This window comes from Pezoporus wallicus, unplaced genomic scaffold, assembly GCF_028554395.1.
Source record: "Pezoporus wallicus isolate ANWC-B61680 ecotype Strahan unplaced genomic scaffold, APGP_CSIRO_Pwel_v1 contig_3952, whole genome shotgun sequence".
Taxonomy (NCBI): domain Eukaryota; kingdom Metazoa; phylum Chordata; class Aves; order Psittaciformes; family Psittacidae; genus Pezoporus; species Pezoporus wallicus.
The window spans coordinates 13,065,792-13,092,394 of record NW_026635034.1 but is presented as its reverse complement, the minus strand read 5'-3'; the positions used below and the strand labels follow the sequence as shown (position 1 = coordinate 13,092,394).

The window sequence follows — 26,603 nt, the reverse complement described above, 5'->3', positions numbered from 1 at the left end:
GCGCTGATTGGCCAATGCCGTGAGGCAGGCTCGCGCGGCAGAAAGCCGAGGACCCGGCGAATGCTCCGCCAAGATGGCGGCGGGGGCGCAGCTGCTGTCCTGGTGAGTACGTTTGTTCCTCCGGCCCTAACCCCGCGGGGCGCCGCTGAAGAGCAGGGCCCGGGATAGGCGGCCGCTCGCCCCGCGCTGGCCTCCGGGAGAACGCCGCACGGGAACCCGCATGCGCCCGGCGGCAGCGGGGGCGGCCTGCGCGCCCTCGCGCGGCTGCCTCCGCCCCGTCACTGAGGGATGGCGGGATGGCGGGAAGGAGCTCAGTGTGTCTTGCGCTGAGGGGAAGCAGGGGCTGAGGCTGTCCTTCCCGTGAGGAGGAGTTGGCTTGCACGCTTATGGACGGTCTGAAATGAGGGGTGGTTAAGTAATGCGTGTCCACAGTATGGGTTTGGGGTTGCGGCGTTGTGGTTTTAATACGAAGAGCCCTGCGCAGGCTTTTCCTATAGTAGTTTGGCTGTTTAAGCCTAGAGAAGTGAGTTTGGTCTGAGTTAGTTTATTCATGAGGAAGAGAAATAAATCGTTCCTTACACCTTTCAGAATAGATTGGGAAGACTGGCATCGTGTAAACCCTGTACACTGGAAGGGCTGTATTTAAAACGAAATAATTAGTAAGGTCTGTGTAGAAGGTAAAGTTTATCGCCTTTCTGAAAATTTAAAAGCAGTACTGTTGTATTTTTCTCAAAATTCCAGAAGTTCAGCCCAGTGTTCGGTTTTGATTAATGAGCACCTGAAAGCATTGTATCTCCATGGGAATTCCTCTCACCAGACCTAGAATTTATATCTAGTATTTATAATGAAATTTTTACTTTTGGACTGTGAAGAATATGTGGTTTTTAGTAGGGAATTATGTAACTTCCATATAGAGGGAATGTGGAAAGACAGTAGATAGCTTTTTTCCTTTATTTTTTTAATAACTCATTCTCATCTTTGTTTCGCAGGAACACGTGGGTCTGTGATTGTTTTCTGTATTGCAATGTTCTTGGGTTTTGTTTTTGTTTCATTATCAGGGATATTTCACCAAAAAATGGCAGTGAAGTGTTTTTCTCACATGAAATTTATGAAAAATACTCATTGGCTCCGAGCCTCGCTGAATTATGGCATTTATCAAACAGGTATATTCTGGTATATTATCATTTTGTGCTGTTGTCATCTGAGTAATACACACTGTTATGGGGGAAATCTGCGTGTTATCTGGCATGCCAGGATGTGTTACTGATGCCTTGGTCCAGCCATAAATATGTACCTGTTGTGAAACCTCAGAAAGCAGGAAGAATCTGGGTTGGGACCTTGGGTCTTTTGTGGGATCGGGTGGTATGTGGGGGGTCTTGGAATGGGGTTTGGGTTATTTTTTGGGGGTGGTGCTTTTTGCTGCTTACATACCAAAGAGGGGTGAAGTTTGATGCACGCTTAACTGGTCAGGGTAAGGATCCTGTAACCCATGAACCAGCCCTAATTCTTTTTGGAAATTAATTTTTTGCTGTCTGTGTTTTCTCACTTAGTAGTAGGCTGATAATAGTGTACATTGAAATCCTTTTTACTTGTATCTTTTGGAATTAGCCAGCACTCTAAACACTCAACACTGTCTTAGGTACAGTGGAGATGCAGTTAATTCCTTGAGTAATGAAGAGCCTGTGTAGAGTGTTAGTTGAAGAATGGAAATGAAATTACATGAACACAGTAGGCACAGGCAGTTTTGATGTATTTAATTTTTCTGGAGTTGGAGTTAGCATTTGTTTCACATAGAGAAAGGCATGACTCATGCTGCTGGATTTCAGAAGTTGGAGGACTGTTCAGCCTATTGGCTTTTCAAGAAGTCATTAATCTGGTAGAGAGGTACAAGTGGCAAGTGTCTCATGGTGGATGAACCACCACAAAGAGCGTAGATGGAGACCAAGGTAGCTACTGTGCTCTAAGTGGGGAGCTCAGTATGTGGAAAATTTGTTCTGAAGGGGTATTTTTTTGTATATGAACTGACATTTAGAAATGTCCCTTTGGGGGGAATACCTTCTTGCAACACATGAGACTATATCCCACATCTTTAGCTAGAAAAGTTTTTTCTGGTTCATCTCTCTTAGAGCAACTTTCTTTGAACTGGCAGAGATGACCACAGCCCACTCTCTCAGCTTGTTGCTGGGTGTTGCTGTGGGACCTCTTCCTTTAGATGATGTGGGAAAAGGGTTTCTGCAGTAGACATGGCTGAACTCAAGAGCAGGATTGAATTTAGTTTTATGTGGTAGAAGTGGGTTTATAGCCAGAAGAGAGACTGCAAACAGAAAAATTCAGAAACTGATGGAGCAGGGTTGTGTGGCCATACTCTAGGAGAAGAGAAATGGAACCTAATGGGGCAAAATGTGAAAGTAAAAGCTCAAGGAAATTCGTCCATTTTTATATTGGGGTTTTTGAGAGAAACATACACTTCAGGAAATATCTATCACCATAGAAGCTATGACGGCAGGTGGCTTCTAAAATGCAGGGGGGAAAATTCAAGCTGGTGGCTCAAATGAAGTATAATGCTGTAAATATGGATAGAAAAGCTCTGTAAGATTATTTTGTTTTGCACCCTGATGAAGACTGTGACAGCATTGCATACTGAAATGATCTTGATGTGCTGCCATTTCATTCAGTGCTGAATATAGCCAATTTAAGCTGCTAGAATTTCTTGATGTTCCTACATTGGCATATCTGAGTCAGCATCTTGTCACTGCTGCAGCTTAATTAAATTTGCCAGTTTGTGCCATGGGGATGGACACATTCTTGTATTCAGAGAGACAGCTGTGAAGTGTTATTAAGAACTGAAGATGTGATACTGCTGGGTTTGAATGGCACTGGAGGTGTTTTCTACTGCTGAAATCATATCTTAAAAATAAGCTTTTTCCAAGATCAGCAGTTAATGCTCATTTTGTTAACCTTAAGTATTTTCTCTCTTAAGAACAGTCATTTTAAATAGAGAAGCACTAAGATGGCCTTCATATACTGGTATTTTATTAATAACCAAATAAATTTTGTTACTTCTTTGTTATTAGGACAGCTACCCTCCTTGCCTTAGCCCAGTATTATTATTTTGGCCGCTGATTTCAGCATTGCTTACAGTAGAAAATGAAACTCTTGAATTATGTACACTGTTTTTAGGAATTTCTTCATTGAAATCCAAAATTTCAGTGTTACAGTTAAGCATTTTTAATTTACTTCTTTTACAGGGAAAGAAAGGCTTTTTCTAGTTAAGTTGTTCTCCTTTACTGTAACTTTAATACATAAGCAAGACCTTTCTGAACACCAGCCATCAGTGAATGGTGAAATGCAGAGACTCTATGTTTTCATTCATAATGACTGTTTCTAGAACAAAGAGTGAGAGTTTCATATTTAGCTTGTCACCTCAATAGTGAGTATACAGACCAATACATACACCATTTTATAAGAAACCTTACTTTTTTTGTTTTTCCATCTTTCAAACCTGCTGCTGGCAGTCAGGGTTGGTCTGGTTGTCCAGGTGGAATTTCAGAGTAAGAAAATTCCTATGATACAGACTAGGAACTGGAATAGTACACTATCTCACACTGCATTTTGCTGGATTTGCAGTTCAGGCAATTTGCATGATTGCTTTATTACTTGTAACAAATGTGTTATTAGCAAATATTTTTACACAGCAAATGTGAAAAGTGTATGGTCTTTTATTTACTGCTTCACTTTCAGAGGGGCAAAGAAAAATGAAGAGGCCTTGGCAGACTCTTCAGAAAACAAACGGAATTGTAGCGTGCAGGCTGCAGATCCACTTGAGGTGGAGGCTAAAACCGGAACTGATGGTCATCCTTTTCCAGAACCTAGACTCCCCTATCCATTTACCTCTTCTTTGACTCAGAAGGAGCAGAAAACATACCTTTATCTGATGACTAAGTACTCAAAAACCCCAAACCATTTTCAAGTTAATGCAGCAAGTCAGAGAGAATTATTCACGTATCTGGTAAGTGTGTAAATATGAACATCACAGAGGGAGTCAACCATTTTTCTTTTGTTACAAAGAGTTAAAATATAGCAGAAATGTTTTTAAATCTAATTTGTCATAATTACCTTTTAATGTATTATGAATAATAATAGTAATAATAATAATAAAGGTTTAAAGTATTCAGGGTAACATTTTTAATATAAATTGAAAGAGGTTTTGGTTAGTTCATTGAAGGGAGGTGTTTTTTTCCTCCATATTTTTTAGTAGTAGTAGTCTAAGCAACTGATGGTAAGAGTGAATCTTTGATAGTTGATCAGTCACCCACCCCCTAAAGCCCTCACTTTTTTACAAGAAGAAAGTTAGGAGTTGACTTTACTGTGAGTTTAGCATTTCATAATGTCATGTAGCACCTTTGTATAATGTTAGGAGATGGATACCTTTTGATGTGATTTTTGATGGTACCCTGTAATAGGAACTTTCTTCATTAGCATGTGAGGGGACAGTCTGTGCTTGCCACATCAGTGCTTCTGGGAGTAAAAAGGCACAAAGGTCAGATTTGCTGTTTCGTTTCAGCAATATTTAAATAGTGAAAGGCTATGTTTCTTGTTGGTAGGAAGTATCATTTTAGTTCAATCCTGTATAATGTAATTAATCAGCAAATGTTTTTAAGCCAATGCATTTGGTTTCCCATGCTTCCTTGTTAATGCTGATTCCTCAATGGGAATGTAATTCTTGGGCAAATCCCCACCTACTGTGGTGTTACTTAAAATGTAATTGCTTATGAAGTCGATGCTCAAATTTCTTTGTGGCTTTATCGTGTAAACTTTCCCCAACAATGTTTTGTAACCTTTCTTTTTATAAACCACAAGTGTATGACTAAAGGAAGCTTGCTGTTTGCTGTGGTCCTGTTTTGTTGGTTTGGGGTTATTTTTAGTTTTTTTGTAAGGAAATGGGCCTCTACAAATTTTATTTTGTTACTTAAGTGAAACTCTGAACATATTCAACGACTTGCCAAATTGAGGAGCAAGTGGAATCTGTGCCCTCCCTCATACCATCACCTGTACTACCTCTCTGGAAGTTTTGCTGGGTACATACCTGCCTACGGGATTCCCTTCTGTCTTAAAAAATAGATTTTTTTCCTTCTCCCTCCAGCAAATGAAAGAAGTAGTGAACAGTGAAATTGCAGAATTTATGAAGTTTGCCCAAAATGCTGCAAAAAGCTGCGCCCAAGACTATGGTATCATCTCTGAAGATGCACAACGTTATACTGAGGTAACTACAAATACTGTGTTTAATTCCTTCTCTTCTTACATAATCATTTTGAAACTGAGATTAAGATACATAGCCACTGCTTATGGGATCTGATGTTTCCTGAACTTCAGCTGATTCCTGTTGGGATGAGGCATGAGAAGTCACCATTTCCTTGATGGTGTGCAACATGGCTTGGCCCACAGTTTGTTGTACCAATAACATACGATATAAGTGAGGTCTCTGAATACAATACTGACAAAGATTTAGTCATCAATTAAGTAAATGGCATCTTTACGTTTGGAAAGGGAGAAACTGCATCTGAAGTGTGCATTTATGTAAACAAACCGCTCCTAAATGTACACTACTGGACAGAATGTTAAGCTTTCCTGAAGCACAGTAGTATGCTACAAAGTCACTTTAATCAGAGGTTACTCAGGCTTTAATTATAATCTATTTCTACAGGCTCATGCTGTGTTATAAATACCTGCTTTGATGATTCTATAATCAAACATGAATGCAATTTCATATATCATTCTTGGCTTAACTGCACATTCTGGGAAAAGAATTCCAGGGTACACGTTCATTAAACTTTCTTATCAGTGGGTTCAGTTGTTCTTTATTCTTTTCCTCGTAGTCTCTCGCCTTAATTGAAATGGCCAACTTAAATACTTTTGTTAAAATTCAGTCTTAAGTAGTAAGTGCCACATCACTTTCTTTTACAGTATAAAAAAAAAAAAAATGGAGAGTAAAGCATTTAGTTAAATTCAGAAGGACTGTTTCTATTTCACCCTAACACTTTTTGTTACGTGCTTTTTCATGCCCAAGATAACTTTATTGTTAACATACACTCTTTATGTGTGAACCACAAAAATCTTGCTTTTTTTCTTAAAAATTGGGTTTGGCTTTGTAATTTTATATCTTCTGTCTGTTTTTCAAAGCAATTTTGTCATCTGGTTACAAAATGTGTCTCCAAAGTTGAAGTTGATCTCCTGAGTTCAAAATGAAAGAGGCAGGTATTCTGTTTTAAACAATACTTGCAGAAAAAACCCTCATTCTAATTACTAAATAAAACCTAAATGTTTTAAATACATAATTAAGGTAACAGAAAAGATTATCTTTAGACATGACTTAATGTCTAAAGTTGACATGAAATCAAGTTTCAACACATACATGTTTACCTTTGTGACTTTTACCTACACCTGATGTAATCTAGGTAGTAACACAAAAATACCTGGTCCCTCTAAAAGCCAATTCAAACTGGAAAGAAAACAATTACTTGGTTTAGCACAGTGCTAAACATTTTCTTGTTTTTTTAATGATGGGTGTGAGCCTGTGTCCGTACATTGTTAGCCTTGCATATGAAGGGTTGAGGAGAACTTAGAATATGTTTCAGTTTTGATTTTAAAATTATTGAAATGTACTGGTATTTAAGTTTTTTAATACTGTCTCTAACTGGAAAAATTGAACAAGTCTGTTATGAGTAATCTGATAAATGTATCTGTGTTCTCTACAGAAAGTATATGCAAATGCAAGTTGCAATTGTAGAAACAACTTTTAAATGGAATTCTTATGAAAAATACAATTGCATAAACTTTTTTCTTTTTATGTTAGGAATTACTGTGTGCTTGTATTGGACATGTGCAAACGCATCCTGAGTCTTACACGCTTCAGGAGATCATAAGCATCATGGGAGGAAAGTTTCATACTCAATTGACACTTAGGCTGGAAAAAAATCTTCTTGCAATGGTAATATCATGGGTAGAAGTATTGGTTTGATGTTCTTTTCAGATAAGTAGAATTACATCTGGATTGTGTTACTCAAGTATTCAGGTTTTTTTAGAAGTGTTTGGTCCTTGAGTTAAGGGTTATATTTTATAACTGAAATTGTTAATGAAAATATTACTGCAATTATTTTCATAGAATCATAGAATAGCTTGGGTTGGAAGGTACCTTCAAGGGACATCTAGTCCAACCCTCCTGCAGTGAGCTGGGACATCTTCAACTAGATCAAGTTGCTCAGAACCCCATCCAACTTGGCCTTAAATGTCTCTGGGGATGGTGCAGCCACCACCTCTCTGGGCAACCTGTGCCAGTGTTTTGCATCCCTCATATGTTCCTCACATCCAGCCTCACAACTTTTTTAGTGTGAAACCATCACCCCTTACCTTACCTTGACAAGCCCTGCTGAAAAGTCTTTCCCCATCTTTCTTAGAGGGCCCTGTTTTGGTAGTAAGGCTGTTAACACCCTTCACTGTATGTTTCCAATAAAAAGATTACATTAATAGTGGGGCTTTTTTTATAACACTAACTTTATAATGCACCTGCATAATTTCTTAATATTTTTCATTTAAAGAAGTGCAGTGCTGGGTCAGCATGATTTCAGTTAAAGCTGCTTTCTGATACTGCTTGATTTCTTCAAGGGAACAGCAAGACGTGGTAAAACAGATTTCCCTACCATGCCTGTTCAACTGCCCACAGATTATAAAACTGTAACAGGTATTATAACTCCAGAAAAAAAGGCTTCTATTATGCACAATGTAAGTAACCTTTTTATTGTCATTTTTAAGGCATATTTTGTAGAGAAGAGCCGTGTGTTCCTTTGTATGTAGCAGCATCAAGTTTCTTCGGGGTTTTTTTCCCTAATCTTGCATGTCTTGTAGCATAAGAACATACACTGTATCAGTATTTGTTTAGGTTTTCATTTATAGCAATCACAGTGCCCCCTTCAAAAGTTAGGTTGTAGCCTTTTGGACCCTCTTGAAAGGATTCTTATGTTCCCTAAATTAAACATTACAGAGGTCCTTAAAAAGGAACACACTGTCTATGACACCTAGAGATAACTGTTTGTTACAGTATTGTTCCTCTTAAACTTTGCCTTGCAATTTCTAAGCTGGCTTCTGTGTGTATGTGTGTATAGACACATGAATGTATGGAGGTGTGAAGGTTTCTGGCACAAGAAAGAAGTCCTGAGTGTAAGAAGAACTATTTTAGACTGTCTAGTTTTCTGAAAAGGTGATTAGGTTAGGTTACCTTGGGAATTTCTTTTGCTAAACAGCATAAACTTGATTTCTGAATTGAACAGTTTTTATATTCCAGGCCACCTTGTGTTTTCTTCCACAGAGAAAATCAAAGAGGTTTTCATTCTGTAGAACTTGGTTTTATGTGACTGTTTATTCCTGCTAATTTGTTATCCACTAATTTATGGAGTTTGTTCACATATCAAAACCCAAACTTTCAATAGAGCCACTGTGGTTGCAAAGACTCTTTTTGCTTAAGAAAGTAGCAGAGGTGACACGGCAGAATGATACGTGGCTAAAGAGATGTTTTATCTATAAACAGAGAATATATCTGATGATGTCTCAGGTGGCAGAAAAAAGAGCATGGCTAGATTTTTCTTATTTCTCTCTTATGGTCCTCAGTGCTCCTGGGCTTCTGTTGTCTTCTCGACATTCTCCCACCTCGTGAATATTCCCTGCCTGCTCACTTCCTGGAAATTTGTACTCATAATGTTTAACAAATTTATCATTTCAGCTCTGAATTTGTAATCTGTGTGGGGTTGTATTTGTTCTAAGATATCTTACATATCTGTAATGAAACAACTGTGCAGTTTTAACTATAATGGTTGATGTCTTCATTGTGCCATTACTTGTGAGAAGATCTGTAATACATGTGTTGTTGAAGCAGTTTTTTTGTTCTGCAGTGCACTCCCATATTTCATGATCATGAACCTCGTAATTCAAAGTAATAGGAATGAACTGAAAAATACAAGTTAAGAGGACATTTTCTCCTGCTGCAAGGTGGATGCATAAGATTGAGCCAAAAGCCTTCAGGGGAATTAGTTGCCTTTTCATTTGGTTCTGAAGCCTGGCACTGTGTTGGTGTTTGGGGGAGGACGGTATTGAGTGTTTAATCCATGTTTGGGCTTGGGCGTTTTCTTAAGTATTTAGATTTTTGTGGGTTTATTAAAAACTTAAAAATCTTAATTTTTTTCTGTTTAGGATATTAGTTCAGATTCAAATGCAGAAAAACTTGCTTTGAAATACTGTCCTCAAGTTGTTTTAAGTAATCAGTCGTTGTTTACTTTACTGAATAATCATGGACAAAACTACAAGGAACAATGGGAAATTCCAGTTTGTATTAAAAGGATCCCTGTTGCAGGTATAGTATGTTTTTGCTAAAAAAATTACGGTTTTGTCCTTTAAGATCTTTATATATATACTCTTAATCCTTTTCAAGCAGACTGAAGAGCAGGAAACTAGAAAACCCAGTAAAACCAATTGGGCTGGGGAAGTGTGGGAAGGTAGAAGGTAGGTTGGTTTAGGTCGTGCAATAATAAATAGTTCAATTTTGGTTTGATTTTGAAAAGAAAGCAGCTGAGGTTAATGAAAATGGGAATTGTAATTATAAGCTCAGATGTTTTACCTTTTCTGAAGCAGAAGCACTCTAAAATGCAGCTGTAAGAAAATAGTTTCTTTCAAGTACTTCCATGTTTTTAATTTAAGGAATTAAAGTAATACAGTTTGAATGATTTAGTTAACACATCTTTAAGGGCAACAACCTAAAGTGAATGGTTTCCAGCTCTTTTCTGGTAAGGAGTCGGAGACCTCTGTGTTGTAAAGAAAAATGTTTAATCAAAGTTATCATAAAAAAAATTAAAACCCCCATTGGTATAGGTTGCACTTTGCTGAGGAGGCCTGATAGCAAGGTAATTCCATAGTTTTCTACACCCTGTTACTGACAATAGCAACAACCTCTAGAGGCAGTCGTCTCTAACATTAACATTGAATTTGGGCATACAGCTGTTTTCCATTTAGGGAGGAAAAAAAATCAGTTAAATATCTTTTTGCTTTTCAAAACCTTGAGCTCTGCTCCTTGGAAAGAACACAACTGCTTGAAGCTGTTATCAAGTGAACTGATTTCAATAAGCTAAAAAAGAGAAATTCTGAGGTTTTATGGAAAAACAAAGAGCAGACATTTTCTGTAATTGAAAGGACCTAATTACATTCTAGAATAATGAATAAATAATGAATGTCCATGGAGATTGCTTCTCCCAATTGCAGCAGGAAATGTTTTGAATAAGCTGATTAACTCATCTGAATGCTACACTTTAGTTATCAAATACTCCATCAGGAATCTGATTATAGATTTCCTCTTGTTACCCCCTGTTTGTTTTTTTTATTACTAGGTTTTTTTTCATGATGAATATATATAATGGCTGTTGTCTTGGAATGTCCACGTCATGTGCATTTCACATGAAGTTGTATAGCAGGGCTAGTAGTAAATACACTGTCAGGTATCTACAGATCTTACAAATTTTGCACTTTTCTACATGACATTATCCATAAAGATATGCTCTATCAACTTTACAGTTTTTAAACTTTTAGATCCAAAGTTAATACCTAAAGAGCATTCAGAATATGTTAATAATGTGTAGCACTTCTTGAAGGGTTTCTCTTCTTCCACTTTCCCTGTAACCCACCTCTTGCATTAATTGTATCTTGTTGCATCCACAGATTATTCTTTTTCTAAAACAGTGATACAATGTTCACATATGCCTTTGCTTTCTGTATAATACTGGGCAGGATATTGTTATCAATTGTGGATGATTCAAAAGTAAATTTATTAAGGACTGAACAAAAGACTGGGGCAGCAGAGGCTGGACATAGCTATTGCTTTAGAACAACTATAAAATATGGTAATAACTTTTGGGCAGTGGGACCTAAAAAAATAAATAAAATTGAGGTTCATTAAAGGAAGAAAAAAAAACTTTGAGGAAAACAGAATACATCTGATGATGCAATGCAGTATAAGGAATGATGCATCTTAAATTATCATTTTACTAATTCTCTATTTAGAACTGCATTTAAAATATGATTGACTGTTAATATGCAGTTTATTGCTACTGCAGGATCCTAATAATTCACACTGTCCCTGGATATAATTTTATTTTCTATCGCTAGTGAGCAAGAGGGTAGTTTTTCATTTCCTCCACTATGAATGTGGTACTGATTTGACCATAACAGAAATGTTATTTTGTTTATTTAAACTTTACACCAGTCTTTTTTTCCTTTCATTTAGTATGTACTTAATCTCTCCCTGTTCTTGAAAAGATAGTAAACCAGCTAAAGTGGTTTATGTTGATTCACCTCTGCTGAGAAAAGAAATGGCAGTAAGAGAGAGGAACCAGATCTTCCATGAAATTCCTATGGACTTCCTAGCAACTAAAAAGTCTTACGTTTCGATTTCTGATGTATCGATGGACAAACCAGCTGAAGACAGTCTGTTTCAGTGGGATGTATGTAGCTTCACCTCTTGTTGAAAACAAACAAAACCAAAAGCCTGTGTTACAATTCCTTAGTTACTTGTTCTGTGATAATGAAGGAAATCTTAGGTTTCCTGTTGGTAGTTTTCTACCGCTGAGTTACAGATCCTGTTTTAAAATGTCTGTCTAGTTCCTTTAAATGCTTCTGTTACATCAGCATCTCAGCTTTAACGTTCACTCATTAAAATGTGTTTTGATCAGTTTATTTAAGTGGGAAAAGTTCTATGTACTTTATTTGTCTTTTGAAAGGCCTTTCAGTTCTGAGATGTTCCACATTAAACTCAGGAATTTTTTCCCTCCAATTACTGCTTCTCTTCTCTCTCCCAATAGTCAAAATATGGATAATAGAACATTTTTCATGTTTTCAATGTGACAGTGTCTCATTTGTAATATATTGTGTTTCTTGGTTGGTTTGTTTGTTTATTTATTTATTTATCCCTCCCTATGTTAAGATGTCTTCAGATACTTACCAGTACAGGAAGATTCCTCTTCCAGATGACACGGGGATGGACTTTGATGGTGACGTTACAGAACTGGAAACTTTCGGAGCAACAGTCAAGCTCTCAAAAACTTCCAAAATGGAAAGCAGTTTTCCTACAGTTAGTAACACTGGTAAAGTTTCTGAGCAAGGAGTTTCAGCATGTGCCAGCACACAGCTCCCGTCATTAGATGGCATTGTATGCTTGGGCCTTGAAGAAAATTCATCTCATAAAAGCTTTAATTCAGAGGAGCTAGGACTGAACAAAGCACAGCATGTTATGACCAAAGAAGTATTGGACTGTGAAACAAAACTGAATACTCTAGCTAATGCTGTTAGTTACAAGAAAGAGTCTGATACTGCACAAAAAAATGAGAATTGCACTTCTTTGTGCAGTAGTGACACAGATGAAGAGTGTTTGATAATTGATACAGAATGTGGAAACACTGATAGTTGCAAAACAATTGTACCAGACACTGTTTCTCATACCTTAACAGAGGCTGCCAAATCACCCTCCCCTACCCACATTCCATTAGCAAACATGACTGATTGCTCAGATACCATAGATCAGGGAAAAAGTGCCGCGAGGAGGGCTACAAGAAAGTTCTCCAAAGAATTTGATCCTGTTGGACAGATCTTGAAAATGCAAACTGAACTTCTCAAATCACCTTCCCGAAAAGCTCATGAACAGCCGGTAGTGAGCTGTGATAACTCTAATGCTGTGCCAGCCCATGTGCCTCAATCTCCAAAACCACTGGCGACCTCCAGCACAGAAACTGTGCCAGCCCCTGCCTCAGACCCCAACAGCTCATCTAGAAGTACCTGGACTTGGCTTTTTCAGGGACTGCCAAAGAGTAAGTAAGTGTGCTCATTGTGTAAGGAGTAAAATCTCAAATTTTCAGTAAAGTTTAACAGCAAAACATTTTAACTCCATCATCTGAAGAACATCCTGCTAGTACCTAGTATTTAGAGATGTGACATAATTGTTTGGGTGTTTTTAAGTTGGTTTACGCAAGTTTTTATGTAAGGAAACAAAAGCATTTGGTAGTAAAACGAGTTGCTTTTCATCAGAAATTCAAATATTTGAGTAGTCTGGTCTGAAAAGATAGTTTGTTGTCAGTGAGCAGTGGAATTATTGTACATTTTCTGTAGAAGAACAGTTTAATCAAATTATGCAATTAAAACTTAAGAGAAACATGCAAATTTCAAGCTTTCAAGTTCTGAGACTCTTAATTCAGTTGCTGTTTCTTAGCTCCTGGTTATCTGTTCCTGGAGACTGAGGACTCACTTCAAACCACCTCACCAAGTTGTCAGGCATTTAGCAGGAAATTGAGCCTGTGCTACACCCAGATTTCAACCAAGAACTAGAAGTCTTGAATATCCTAGGTTCTATGAACTGTGAGGGTTTTTCTCACATGCCTGAGCTGCTTCTGAGCTCTGTACAACTGAAGTTAGAAGCACTTTATTGTGTTAGGTAAATTGACAGGAAACCAGGCAGGTTGCATCAGGAGATAAACTCTTTCTCAAATACTTAATTCCAGTGAATCAATGCTTTTTGATGGGAAAAAGAAAAGTATTTTGCTGGTATTTTCTGACTATCTGTGCATTTCATCACATAGGAATTAATTAATTACTTGATCTGTAGTGGAAACAGCACAATTAACTCTGTTGTAGTTGAAGTTGTGTGACCACTTCCAATATTCTTACTGTTTTAACTGAATTTTAGTAGTTACTAAAAATCCATATGTCCTCCCTCAGTTTGAAGGTTTGAGCAGTATGGTACTCTTCCTTTTTCTCTTCTTAAAAAGCCAGAATATGGAATTCAGATGTTAGTTAGGTAATAGGGGTTTTGGTTTTTTGGTTGTTTTTATTTTTTATAGAGACATTGAAAGCAATATTGCTAAGAGGCTGTGTGACTGCAAAGGAATAGAAAGCTTAATTCTACAAATTGGAAGTTTCTATAGCAAGTTAATAAACCTCTCTGCATGTCTTTTTTGCAGAAAGCCAAAACTGAGTTAAATATTTTACTCACAGAAAATTATTTCTGGTCACTTGGGTGATAACATCTCATGCAGAGTTTATGTGCATCTTTGAAAGAATGTATACTGAATTTAATGTTATGTGTATTTATTCATAGCACCGCAGCCATACCTATTTGTAGTTGTAATTTTGACAAATGTGTGCAGATAAAAACCAGAACCGGATAAATTTTCAATGAATAACATTAAACAAGTTGGAGTTTATTCTTATTTATTTTAAATGATTTGTTAAAATATCTGTAAGGGATGCAGGGATGTTTGTTAACCTACCTCAGAGCTGCGCTTGGAGATCTAATAAATGTTTCTTTTGAAGTTGAAGCAAACTTGGTTTGGAACAGAGGTTTGTGCTACCATCCAAACCCGAGGCTCGAGTTATTTCAGTAACTGGTAAATGGATGGTGGCTCTCAGGAGGCAATCATTGTAAATAAAATTTTTCTTTCCTTTGTGCTAAGTGGCTGTGGCTTAAAAAAACAGCCTTTGAACCCCGTTTGTACCAGAATGGAGTCACACAGCTCGGTTTGAGTAAGAAATCAAATGATTAGGATAAAATATAGTGGAATACTTAAAAACAGACTCCTTAAAAGTCAAAGCAGACATTTTCCAAATTATAGGGGTTTTAATACAAAGATTATTTCTTAGGCTTATTGAGACTGTTTTCCCCCAAAAATCATAGGAAACAAAACAGATCCCATTAAAAAAAAACACAAACCGCAAACAAACAGAAACCCACACAAAAAAACACCAACCAATCAAAGAAACACCAACCACAAAAGCTGTTGGCTTCATGGCAAAGAATGTGCAAGTTTGTAATTCTCTGTTTTATTTATTTTCTGTAGGAAAGCTGCCAAATGAACTTCAGATGCTTGAGGAAGACCCTTCAGAGTATAAAGCACCTCAGGATGGCAACCTTGTGTATAAGCTGTTCAGTTTGAATGATCTGTTGTTACTTGTACGGTGCAGCGTGCAAAAAGTTAAGTCATTGCCACGAAACCGTAAGAAGAAAAAAGGCCAAAAGGTACAGGTTTTGCTGTTAGCTTTGTTGAGTTTGTTCTAAACAGTTGTGCTCAGCTGGCATCTCTGGTATTCCCAGCCCTTCATGGCATTTGTGTTTTCACTGACAATTAGTACATTTAATTGTAACTACAGTGTGTGTCTTCTTTCAGTAAATATTTGCTATAGGAAGAGAGGGAAGAATAATTTATGATTTCTTTAAACCTACTTGATTAGAAGAGAAGCAAGTTTGATTCTGCATTTTGTACCACAGCTGCATTACAGTAGTATGCATGGCTAATTATACTCATGTAAACTAATGTCAGTTTGAACTATTCTTGAAAGTTAATGCAGTAATTAGGGTTCTAGCCCGAGGCTTTGAGAATGTTCGTGATCATAAAGATCCTCAAGCAGGAGGCAGCCTTGCTGTTATACCTAGTTAAGCCGAGAAATAGGAAATAAATTAAACAACAGAGGGGGCACATTTAACGATAAAAGGAGATCCTATTCATTCTGCTTGAAAAGACCATGGTGTACATCTTAGCAAATTGTTTTTGTTACAGAATAAAATGCTTTAAATGCAGACATCATCCAAATATTACTTGTAACATCAGGAGAAGGAGAGCTCATTCTGGAATCCTCAGTAATTTATTATTTTGTCAAGAGTCCTCTGAATTATTCAACAGATCTGATGCGGTATTCCCATCCCCAGAATACCAGAATTGTGGTAGGCAGGCATTTTGTGGAGTGTTTATGTTCTGTTGAAATGGAAATAGATCTTTGTAACTTGGATTACTTCTAAGATTCTGTGTCAGAAACTTATTTTGAAGGAAAGCCATGTCTTTGCTATTGATCCACTGATATAAATGCCTGTGAGTAGCTGCTTAGTTTGTTAATCAGAAATTGATTATTGTTTCTTTTTTAAAATCTCTGCTGGAATTTAAACTGTGATTTGTCAGTGATAAGAGGCTTACATTTCTCTGTTTGTGTTAACATGCAAAGGCTGGCCTCTGAACTCAAATGAGAGGCCAAGCATTAGGTTCTAATTTCAAATGAGATTGTGACAAGGGGAATAAATGGCAGGATTTCAGGAACAATAAGCAAATGGAAATATATTAATGTAGATCCTATGGAATTCCTGCAGAGGGCAGTGAAGCACACAAGTGTGAACTTCAAATTAACTTCTGGAAAAATGACTGAATGGCACAATTAGATTGTGTGTAAAAGCTTGCCCAGGCATTTCACCTTCCTCTACAGAGATGCCCTGTAGTCTGAAGTTTGTATTGTGCGGTTCATAGAGCAGGAGCCATCACACAAAATCTGTGGGATGGCTTTGTTGCTTGAGCTGTAATGGAAGACTATGCTGATTGTCAGCTGCAAAATGTAATTCAATTGTGGATGTTTTTTGGACAGTGATGATTTTTCTTGTATCTTCACTTTTATAGCATACACCAATATTCTTGTTGCCAAAACTAGAATATCAAGCCTATTACGGTGTTGAAGCTCTTACAGAAAGTGAAGTATGTCAGTTGTGGACAGAAAGAATGTTGCATTCTGAATGCTTATTTTATGTTGGTAAGTTCCATGTGTTGATTTTTGCTTAAGAAATGTGTATGAGTGAATATTCACAGAATAACAGAAGAGAAAACTTATTAAAGGTATATTCCATACATCCTTATTTATTTTAACTTTTCAGTTTTGGTTTTCACTTTCATCTTGGAAGTGCTTTGTCTAAAATTTCTGTTGGGTGGTGAATTAGGCTATTTCAAGTTTGGATTTAGATGAGGAGCATTCAGTAATCTTTGTTTTCAGGAACTCCATTTATTTGCCTTTCAAAGACAAATGTACCTCTAAAGTGTAGATTTAGTTCTCTAAAGTTAGTAATCTTCATGACTTAAAGTATCTTTGGACTTGGGGAGGAGGGCGTTTTGGTACTGGATATTTTTCATACGCAACATTATCACAGGCCTGGTAAAAATATTTCTTGATGACATGCGAGCTATATCTTAGCATTTTGTGAAATCATTTTAAATACATTTGTTATTACATACCAAAATAGACAGCGGATTGGGTATGTGGCTCAGAGAGTACCGATTCCTTGGCCTTTGAGGTTGCAGTATAGGAAGAGGTCAGATGTTACTTGTTTGCCTTTGAAAACAGGCAATAGTGTTCATATTTCTACACTGATATCATGCAGACAGATAAGACACAAAAGAATGAGGAAAACCAAGCAAGATAGGGCTGAACCAAGTTTCATCGTTCAGAAATAAGAGATAGTGCACACTTTAAAAACAGCCTACATGTGTCTTACGTCTAAGGTACTGGAGATAATTTTCTGGCTCTGCAGAAAGGAAATTCCAAACGGGAAGAAGAAAAAGACAAAGAATAAATTTATTGAAAACATCTTTCCATAGCTGTGATATTCCTCAGGAGTTCTGAACACTGAATGATCTTACCTAAAGATGTTTTCCAGGTTTTCTATTGTCCATTTCTAACTGATCCATGAATTTAATTTCCTAATACATGATATGGCTTGAAACATCCCTGTCAAAGGAATGGTCTTGATAGTCCTGTCCTGTATTTATGCGTCAGATGGAAACAGGAGGCAATGTAATAGAATTTAGGAATGAGAAGTAACATACGTTCAGTGAGAAATAAGCAGGAAACTACAGATCTCATGAAGAAGTGATGACAGTTGTAATTTTGAGCACAGAAAATAAAGACAGTAAAGCAGGGATAAAATCATGGAAGTGTTATCAGGAAGAAATTTTACTTGTGAAGGCCATTTATCCAAACTCACATAAACCATGCTGCAAGCTAGGAATGCAGCATTACAAGGGAAGTTTCACTAACAAAATGTCCTGAGGAGAGTACTGTATATGTGTTTGTACAATGACATTTTAAATGTCAGGAAAGTTTTTTATGTCTGTTAGGATACATATGTTCTGTAGAGAAATTAAAATGAGGCATTTAAAGAATGTTGCCAGATTATATTAACAACCCTTTTAATATATGGAGAGCTCTCTGATACCAGTTATCTTGTATGAGAAAATCTGCAACAAAGTGGTTAGTCAGAAGGTATTTTAGAGTGTATTTGGCCCTTGCTACAGACTGAGGGCAGCCCTGGTTGAACACGGAGCAGCTGTGTTCTGAGTGGGGACTGTTTTTTACGGTTGTCATGGCAGCAGTTGTGGCTGTGGTTGCCTAACCTTTCCACTTGGGCACTCAATTACACTTTTGCTGTTAGAGGCCCACATCAGAATACTGTTTTAGAAATGCTGAGTCCTCTCTTTCCTAATTTTTTTTTTTTTGCCTTCTATCATAGTATTATAAGGTTCGTCTAAAATCTAATGTATTTGAAGTGACAGTTTTTCCACTTGCATTAATCTTTGTCTGCTGTCCGTATTTGGTGGAAATTGTTCCTACTTTTAAATTTTAAAAGCAGCATTTGCTGTGGTTTTTCCTTTCCCTAAAAAAAGTCATCATAAATTGATACTGATGTACACAGTTCTCTGTTTCTAATTATATCTCAATGGACAGTACTGAAGCATTTGTCTCTTTAATAGCAAGCCCAACAGTGTACTGAATTGCACAGAAATGAGTCACAAGCAGTGTGAGGAAATAGTGAAACTGGAGAGAGCGCTAATCTGCTTACAAAGTACACAAACTGAAGGAATGCAAAGTCTTACCTAATCTCCCAACAGTTACAGGATACTTAACATACGGCTTGTGCACAGAAGTTTGCAGACAGCTCATCCAGCAAACACCCCTTTTTATAGAGGCTCTGGGGAGTGGAGGAGGCAGGCTGCATGCTGCAGGAGTTGTTCTAGCATAAACAGCCATTCCCTTCTGATACAGAGCTTCCTCAATAGATACCTGCTGGCTGTGAAAGGGATATGGAGCCTTTGGCTGACAGGCTTCACTGGCCTGGCCTTTGACAGGCACTCTCTTTCTGTGGGATTGAGAAACACTGGTCATTCCAGTGTTGTTTTTCAGCTCTTAGATGTGCTTCTTCCAGAGGCAAACCCTGGGATCCACAGGAATTCTCCTTCTGTGTGCTCTGAGGAAGCACGGGATGGCTGTGGGTTGGCACTGTTCTGCACAGTAAATCAGTAATGTGCAGTATGCGTGGGGCAGGCCCCCTCCCACCCCTGCTAAAAAGGTCTGCTACAAATAAGAGTTGGACTCTCAGCATGTCACCAACTTCTGATACTGACAGAATATGTGACTAATGCAGGTAGGCAAACTGGGGACTGCAGATTTTTGACACTGCCATGTAGTTTCTAATAGAGGTAGGTAAAAAGATGTGGAATTAATTGATCCGTTTTATGAAATACCATCCACCATGGCTTTTAATAGGAAACTGTTGTCATTCTAGTTAAGGATTTTTCCTGCTCTGGTTGAGAAATAATGCAAAGTAGTTGTGAAATTCAGCCTTTCAGTTGTATTTCTGGGAGCTGTGAAAAATACAGTGTTGCAAGTGTCCTGATTTAGTTAGATGGCTCTTTGTCCTTAAACTCCAGGGACCATTCTTTAAAAGTGAGGATATCCCTGTTTTGTGGACAACTTCTTTTTCACTAATCTGATACCTGAAATAAGACTACTGCTATCATATGTTTGGTGTAAGCAGACAGGCAAACTTCACTTTCGGATTGTGTTATAATTTTAATTATTTTAAGTGAAATATTGCATCCTATAATAAAGGATTTTTAAAATCAGTAGAGCCATAGACTTGCTGCTCTTTTTAAGTATAGCCTACAGTATGAGTGTGAAAGTACTGATCAACTGTTTGAAAACATTACTAATACAGTACTTGCCATTTGTGTTCAGACAGTTCTGAGACTATATAGATCTCAAGTGAAGCCTCTAAAATGGAAAGTTCTGAGCATGTAGCAGACCTCAGTGTTAAATTGCTCAGGAGTTCTTGAATCTTGAAAAAACTTCATTCACTGTCTCAACAATCTTATATTGCCAAATAAGTATGGATGTGAAGTTCTTTGGACCTTAGTCTGCTTCCCATAGTTGTCCAGCAGTGCTCTTCAGTGTTGTATCGCTGTGGCTTAGGGAGGAATTCCATAGCTCAGCTCAGTGACTCAGCAGCTGCTGCTAGCTCAAGAGATGAGAAAGAAAATGGGAGAGTAATGATGGCTCCTACAGGAAGTGCAAGGAGTCATCTTAAACTGAATTTTTTATTGAGTACATTCTCAAAGAAAGTGGTGGTGGTTTGCACAGAGGCAGAGATGCTATCATCAAACAAACTTGAGTGATATCCTCCTCACACCTTGCTCAGTTGCTGATATAAATCCCCTTGCTACTCAGATAGGAAATCCTGCCTCTGCAAAAGGAGTAATCTCTGTGACATGTTTCCCAAGTATGATACTGGTACTTGATCTAAGCAGTAAATAAAGTTGTGATAAACTTTGCTGATTAATAGAAACATTTTATCCCGATGATTATTTACTTATTTGCATTAAGTGCCTAAGTAAAACTTACTGCAGAAAGACTAGTTTACCTTCACTTGATTAGGATGATACTGGCCTTGAAATAAAGATTATTTAAAGGTTGGAAAGAAGTACTTACTGTTATGGGTAGCTTACTGAATGTCAAGTGTTTCAATCAGTCACTTGTCCCCTATAAAATACAGTAATAGAAATTAGGTATGAGTCGTTAGTTTCCCCAGCTATGCTATCAGTGAGTTTAGAAATTAAAAAGTTTCTGGTTTAGGAGAGGCTGATAAGGAATAGAGAGCACAGATTTTTTTAATTATTATTTTAATAATGACTTCAAGTTTCTTTTCTTCTGGTCAGCTATGAAGAATATTAAATCTAGCTGCTTAGTCTTGCACCAAATACTGATATCAAGAAAAGTAACAAATGTACAGTGCTTAAAAGAAATTAGTCGTCCTACTGAATTTCAGATTTATTAAAATTAGAGTTCTTGCTAGGTCGTCTTACACATTGCAGAAGTTGATAATAATGTGTAGCTTGGAATGTGAAATGCTTTCGTTTAGCTGTTTGAACCGTACAACTGAAGCATTTATGCTTCCTACAAGAGCAGATTTGTAATAAAGTAGTAAATTCCACTGAGGAGGTTGCATTTTATTGTGCTGCCTTTTCCTCATCCTCCTTGTGGGAGTTAGAATAGAACAGATTTCTGGGAAAACTCTCATCATGAGGTAGAACCTGAAGCTAAGGCACAGCCACCACATCAGTGCATAAGCTATTCTAATGATCTTTATTACTTATCAAGTGAAAACATGGGCTAAACTGTTCTTGTGAGCCTTTAGTTTAAAAACGTGATGAGGAGAGCTTTGAATTGCTGCTCCTGGCTATGTCACAGACAAGTAGTGTGTGACAGTTAGCCAGGACCAAGGCCTGAATTGTAAATTGTCATTTTTCAGGTGAGGAGGGAAAAAAACCCAACCAAGAGATGAAGGTACAGAGTCCTCAGAAAATCAAATAACACAATTGCTCATGTAACGCATCAGAATAGAAAAATAAGTATATTAAACTCGGAAGTCAATTTGTTGTAAAAGGTGAGCTTTCTGTCTAGTGAGGAACCATAGCAATAAGAATCAAAAGAGCTTGAGAAGACATGAATGAATTGATGTCAATGGCAAAATGAGCTTGTAATATCCCAGACAACCCCCAAGATGTAAGATGTGCTGGAATCATGGGCATCCCCCTTATTGAGAAAGCCCACATACAGACATCTGTACTGCAAGTGGCTGGATATTTTACTTTCTGATATTGTGCAACACTCATAAACACTTTCCACTGTTCTGTGCTGTAAAAGAACAAAAGGTTTTTATTCCTTTTAAAGTACATTAGGTTGCAAATCATGGCTTTGTATTTTTGCTCTTCTATTTTTCGTGTGTTAATGCAATTAATATTTTTCAGGCCGTATTGATGCTTTTACATCAAAGCTTATTATGCTGGAAAAGATTTCTCCAGAAACTTTAAGGGAAAAAGTTGAATTGATAAAGTGAGTATTTTTAGTAGGTGTTTTCCAATGAATCTGAAACTCTCATGAGCCTCACAGGTTACTACTTTTGTCATTGTTTTCTGGTTTACAGGCCTGCAAATTCATTGAATATACTTCATCATATTTTGAAGAAAGTGTCTGAGTAAGTGCTCCATTCTTGTTCATTGTGTGCAACATTGCCTAGCATGTCTGAGTTCTTTCATAGAATGCCTGTCTACTCTTTGGTTTTTATTTCTTCAGATACATGAAATGTTTTACAGATTCTTTTAGGTCTAGCATGGCATAATGCAGTGCTGTGTAAAAAAGTGTGTTTAGGATTACATGTTTTGTGTAAATGACAAAGAATAAGAACTTGATTTTTCTGAACCACTTAAGAGACTGGACACATCTGAGCTGATGAAACAGCTCACAGAGTGAGCTTTAATACTATGCATGTGGACTAGCATTTAAAATTTGGACTTCTAGGTTTTGTTAGTCTTGTTGCTTAATCTGCAGAAATAATACTGTTTGTATTCCCTTCTGCTCAGCTTGACTTACAACAGCATATGTCTTTCTAGCATGTTGCAACTTTTCTCTTGCACCTTTCTGTATTTAGCTACTTCGAGGCTTTCTGACTGCAGGCTTCTTGCACTCTGTATGAAACCTCTTAATTTGAACTACAGAAGAGTTTTCCCATACTTCAGAATTTGCGTAGCTTTGTGATTGGGGTTAAGATTTTTGATACGAGCAGTTAGTTGACATTTATCTTCCAGAAAGCCTGTTTAATCCTGTGTGCATTGAAAGCACACCTGTGCTTTGTGTCAGTGTCCACATATGCATTATGCTTTGTAAGGTGCTTGGTGAAGGATTAGTTTGCCAAATATGAGTAGTTTATAGTGTATGCTTAACTATTTTGTTGAATATCATGGCAGTCTGTACATTGGTGATAAATAAGTACATTATGAATACATTATAAACACATGAATCACTATGTATTTATTGATACAGTTTAATTAACGATTTTTTTGTCCATGGCCTTTTTAGAAAACAGGGACTGTTAAGTAAATATCTGAAGATGTTTCTTTTGGATGGAGAACTTAGTAGCTATCCTGAACAAATTAAACAAAAACATTTAAATAGTATTTTTCATTTTGAACTTTTACCTTTCTAGTTTGCAGGAGGGCTCTTATTTACTGAGTCATGCTGCAGGAGATTCATCAGTTGCAATTTACAAGAGCTCACTTGACAAGACGACAAGAGCATCATACAACTTACATAAAGCTCATTGTGATCTGCCTACTGTACCTGCCACTCTCTCAGTCCCATGGGTGCCACTAGATCCCAGCCTCCCTTTACCCTATCACATCAATCATGGAAGAGTTCCATGCACCTTTCCACCTGTACCCCAGGAAGCCGTGTGGAAACAGAAGGTCAGTAGTTCTCTTGGTGGAAAAGCAGATAAGCAGTTTTTGTTGCTGTTGGTTTTTAATAAAATAGAATTTATGATGGGAAGAAGAATGAATTGTCTGCATCTTAAGAAACTTTTGATAGAAATTTTGTGGAAATTTTTTAGGAGTACAGCCTGCTTTGTAATTTATGCTGCTGAAGAAGTGATGCTTTGGAAATTTCCCAGAGATCCCACTGTCAGCTCTAGCATTATGAGCAGGTAGTACACCACTTCAGAAGTAAGAAGTTTTTCAAGCATTATTTTTCTTCAGCACAGATTTACACATTTATGTAAAAGCCACATGCTAACTATGTCTAGCTTAGTGGACAATGAAATGCTTTTTAGGCCCAGTTTACATGTTTTAGCCACATCCTGACTTCATATGAGGTAAAATAGAGTTCCTCATTACCTTATAAACTTCAGTTTCTGCCAGAGGAAATCGAGGCACATAGGCAAGAAAGGTGGCAGGAAGAGAAAGTGTGGCCTCTGACCCTGGCTGGAATGACAAGGAGAAGGCAGTTCTCTGAAGGTAGTTGTACATGCTTGTGCTTAATACAGATTTAAGATTATTAATTCTGGTTTGTTTGGGGGTTTTTGATTTATTTCTTTTTCTTTCTTCATTTGTGTCTAGATGACTGGGGCGAAAGGACAGTCTGACACACCCTATGAGGGAAAGCCAGTAGCTATGGAAACAAAAGGCAATCCTGCTAAGCCTGCTAGAAATGAAGGTGTGGCTGCAAAGAAGCTGAGGAGAAATTACTGCAAACAAAGAATGATGAAGAAAAAGTGGAAAATGAAGAACAACAAAATGCAACTGAAGTAGGAATAACTGAACCATGCTGTGATAAATCTGGCCTGGAATAGGACAGGAGAAAACAAAAAATCTGGGGCTTTCTTGCAGCTTCAAAGGAGCCAGAACAAACTGGCAGGGGAAGTGGCTCCATAGCTGAAGCATTCTGTAAACCTTTAACCCTTTCTTACCTCAGTGGACGCATTTCTAGTGAAAATGTCAAATTCAGTCAAAGGAAAAAGGAGGAAGTGTCTGCAGCTTTGGTTAGGGGACAAAAGTGTCTTCTGTTGGTCTCATGATTTTTGTAGTAAAACTGTGGCTTGAAGAATGAAGCAGTGGTTGACAGCAATATCTGATACCACGTAACAACAAAAAAATAACTTTTCAGCTTTCTTAATTCGTCCAGAATCACTATAGATTTTTATTCTGACACATTTTAACATTATGTTTTACTTTGTGTAATATGTATAAAGGGAACAACTTGGATTTAGTTACTTTAATCCTTTTAACACACAGTATCTCCCACTTTTAAATTACTTTTAAAAATACATTTTCTTTTTAGGATGGTGTAACAAATGAGGTTTAGCAAACAAAATCTATATTTATTTGAATAGTACATGCCATAAATTTGCACTAGGAAACTTGGGATTACATCTAGACAGGTAAAAAGAGGTATTTTTATGCTTCCCCAAAGCAATTTCCAGAAATTGTTTGGATTCTCGTGTGTCCTCAAAAATGAATATTGCAGTTATTTACTGTATTACTGCATGGCCATAGCCTAAATCTCATATTAGATTGCACATCGTGTCCCTGCCCGTGGAACAGGTGATTGCACATGGTGTCCCTCACAAGAATAGTTAGGGCTGGGGTTAAGGTCCTTTCCAACCCTGACTATTCTGTGATTCTATGCAGTAGTACTTACCTAAGGTATTAAGGTTTGCTTGGAGGAACAAGCGATAGGATCAAGGCCGTGGTCAGTGTTGCAAAAACCCAACCAGACTATGCTGTGCATCAGCAATTTGTTCCAAATTTAGAGCCAAACTGACAGAGTATAGATAGGAAAAGGGAATACTTACTGTCTATGAAAGGCCAAGCAATGTGATGACATGCGGTTTCCTGCTGAATATGAGTTGTGTGGAAAAATTAAAGCCATTTTGAATGTTGGCATGTAACCATGTTGTATTGTGTGATATATAACTAACATGGTTGCTTGTGAGTGAAGATTTCTTTGCGTTACAACTGTTTTCTGGTACATATTTTCAGAGTTTCATCAAATAGACTTTCAACAGAAACAGTCCTTGAAACTGAGGCTCGAAAATGATATTCACTGTCATTACTTGTGGTTTGTATTTGTTTTCTGGATTTCTGCCTATATTGTCCTCTATTAAAAGTATTGAATTTAGAAAAGCTTACGAATTCTTGAAAGCCATGAGTTCAGTAAATTCTTTCCCTTTTTTTTTTCTTTTAAACAACAAAACCAACTATTTTAAAATGTCTGAGCCAGTTTTTGTTTGGATGATGTTCTGGAGAGCTGTTGGTATGGATTAACTGCTTAAATAAAAAACAAAGGCCTTACAGATGATCTTCCAAGTCTTTTGTTTCGACAAGGAAGTTACCAAGTACACACATCTGATCAAGTATTCTGCTCACTCGGGCTTGACATGACACATTTTAAAGGAAAGTAAAAATAAGGGATTCAGATTGTTTACTCAGGTATACCTGTTGTATAATCCTGAAGACAGCTGGGGTTTGGTTTTGTTTGGTTAGGGTTTTTTAAAAGGAGACTTAAACAATGAATGTATATTAAACTGTTCTTTATGAAATACAATGCATTTCCCTCACCCTAACCCTCAGCATACTCACTGTTAAATATATTTATAGTAGTATTCAATTTGTTCTTCTTTTGGCCACTGCTTCTTTTCACTGCAGTGCTAACGCTAATGATGTGCTGAACTGGCATAGAGCTGTTTGCAAATGACAAGTTGTTCTGATTCAAAAGCCTCAAAGCACTTAGTGGCCTCTCTTAATAGGAATATTTTAGTTGTGAGTCATTTCTGCCAGGTACCCAGGTCTGTGTGGGAATTCAAGGGATTTTCAGCTTCTCTATATAAAAACTTTTGCCAGACTCATGTGGAATTTAGTTTCTTCTTGCAGTTTTGTATGTTAGAAATGTATGGTTTAGTTGCCTATATGTCTGTATGCCTTAAAGACTTGCGTCTTTCTCTTAATGGTACACTACTATACTGCACTAGTGTACTGTTAATGATAGTATACTAATTGTAGTTTTTTATCTGTTTAGGTAGGGAATCTGGAGTTTGTATACAACACATG

The 26,603-nt window shown here is 37.3% G+C and overlaps 1 protein-coding gene across 5 annotated transcripts; it reads left to right on the top strand.

Annotated features, from left to right (window-relative positions):
- Positions 1–19: 19 nt before the first annotated feature.
- ICE2 (interactor of little elongation complex ELL subunit 2) lies at positions 20–25,847 on the top strand. 5 transcript variants are annotated; one of them, XM_057399256.1, is made up of 15 exons: positions 20–102; positions 1,059–1,163; positions 3,742–4,009; positions 5,144–5,263; positions 6,854–6,988; positions 7,663–7,779; positions 9,241–9,400; positions 11,353–11,537; positions 12,017–12,896; positions 14,919–15,097; positions 16,518–16,647; positions 21,972–22,056; positions 22,148–22,198; positions 23,207–23,465; positions 24,114–25,847. In XM_057399256.1, the coding sequence occupies exons 1-15, from the start codon at positions 74–76 to the stop codon at positions 24,303–24,305; spliced, it is 2,895 nt and encodes a 964-aa protein (XP_057255239.1). In that variant the 5' UTR covers positions 20–73; the 3' UTR covers positions 24,306–25,847. The 5 variants fall into 5 exon arrangements, with proteins under 5 accessions (XP_057255239.1, XP_057255266.1, XP_057255277.1 ...); XM_057399283.1 differs by lacking the exon at positions 24,114–25,847 and having other exon boundaries at positions 23,245–23,430; XM_057399266.1 differs by lacking the exon at positions 1,059–1,163 and having other exon boundaries at positions 40–102.
- The last annotated feature ends 756 nt before the right edge of the window (positions 25,848–26,603 follow it).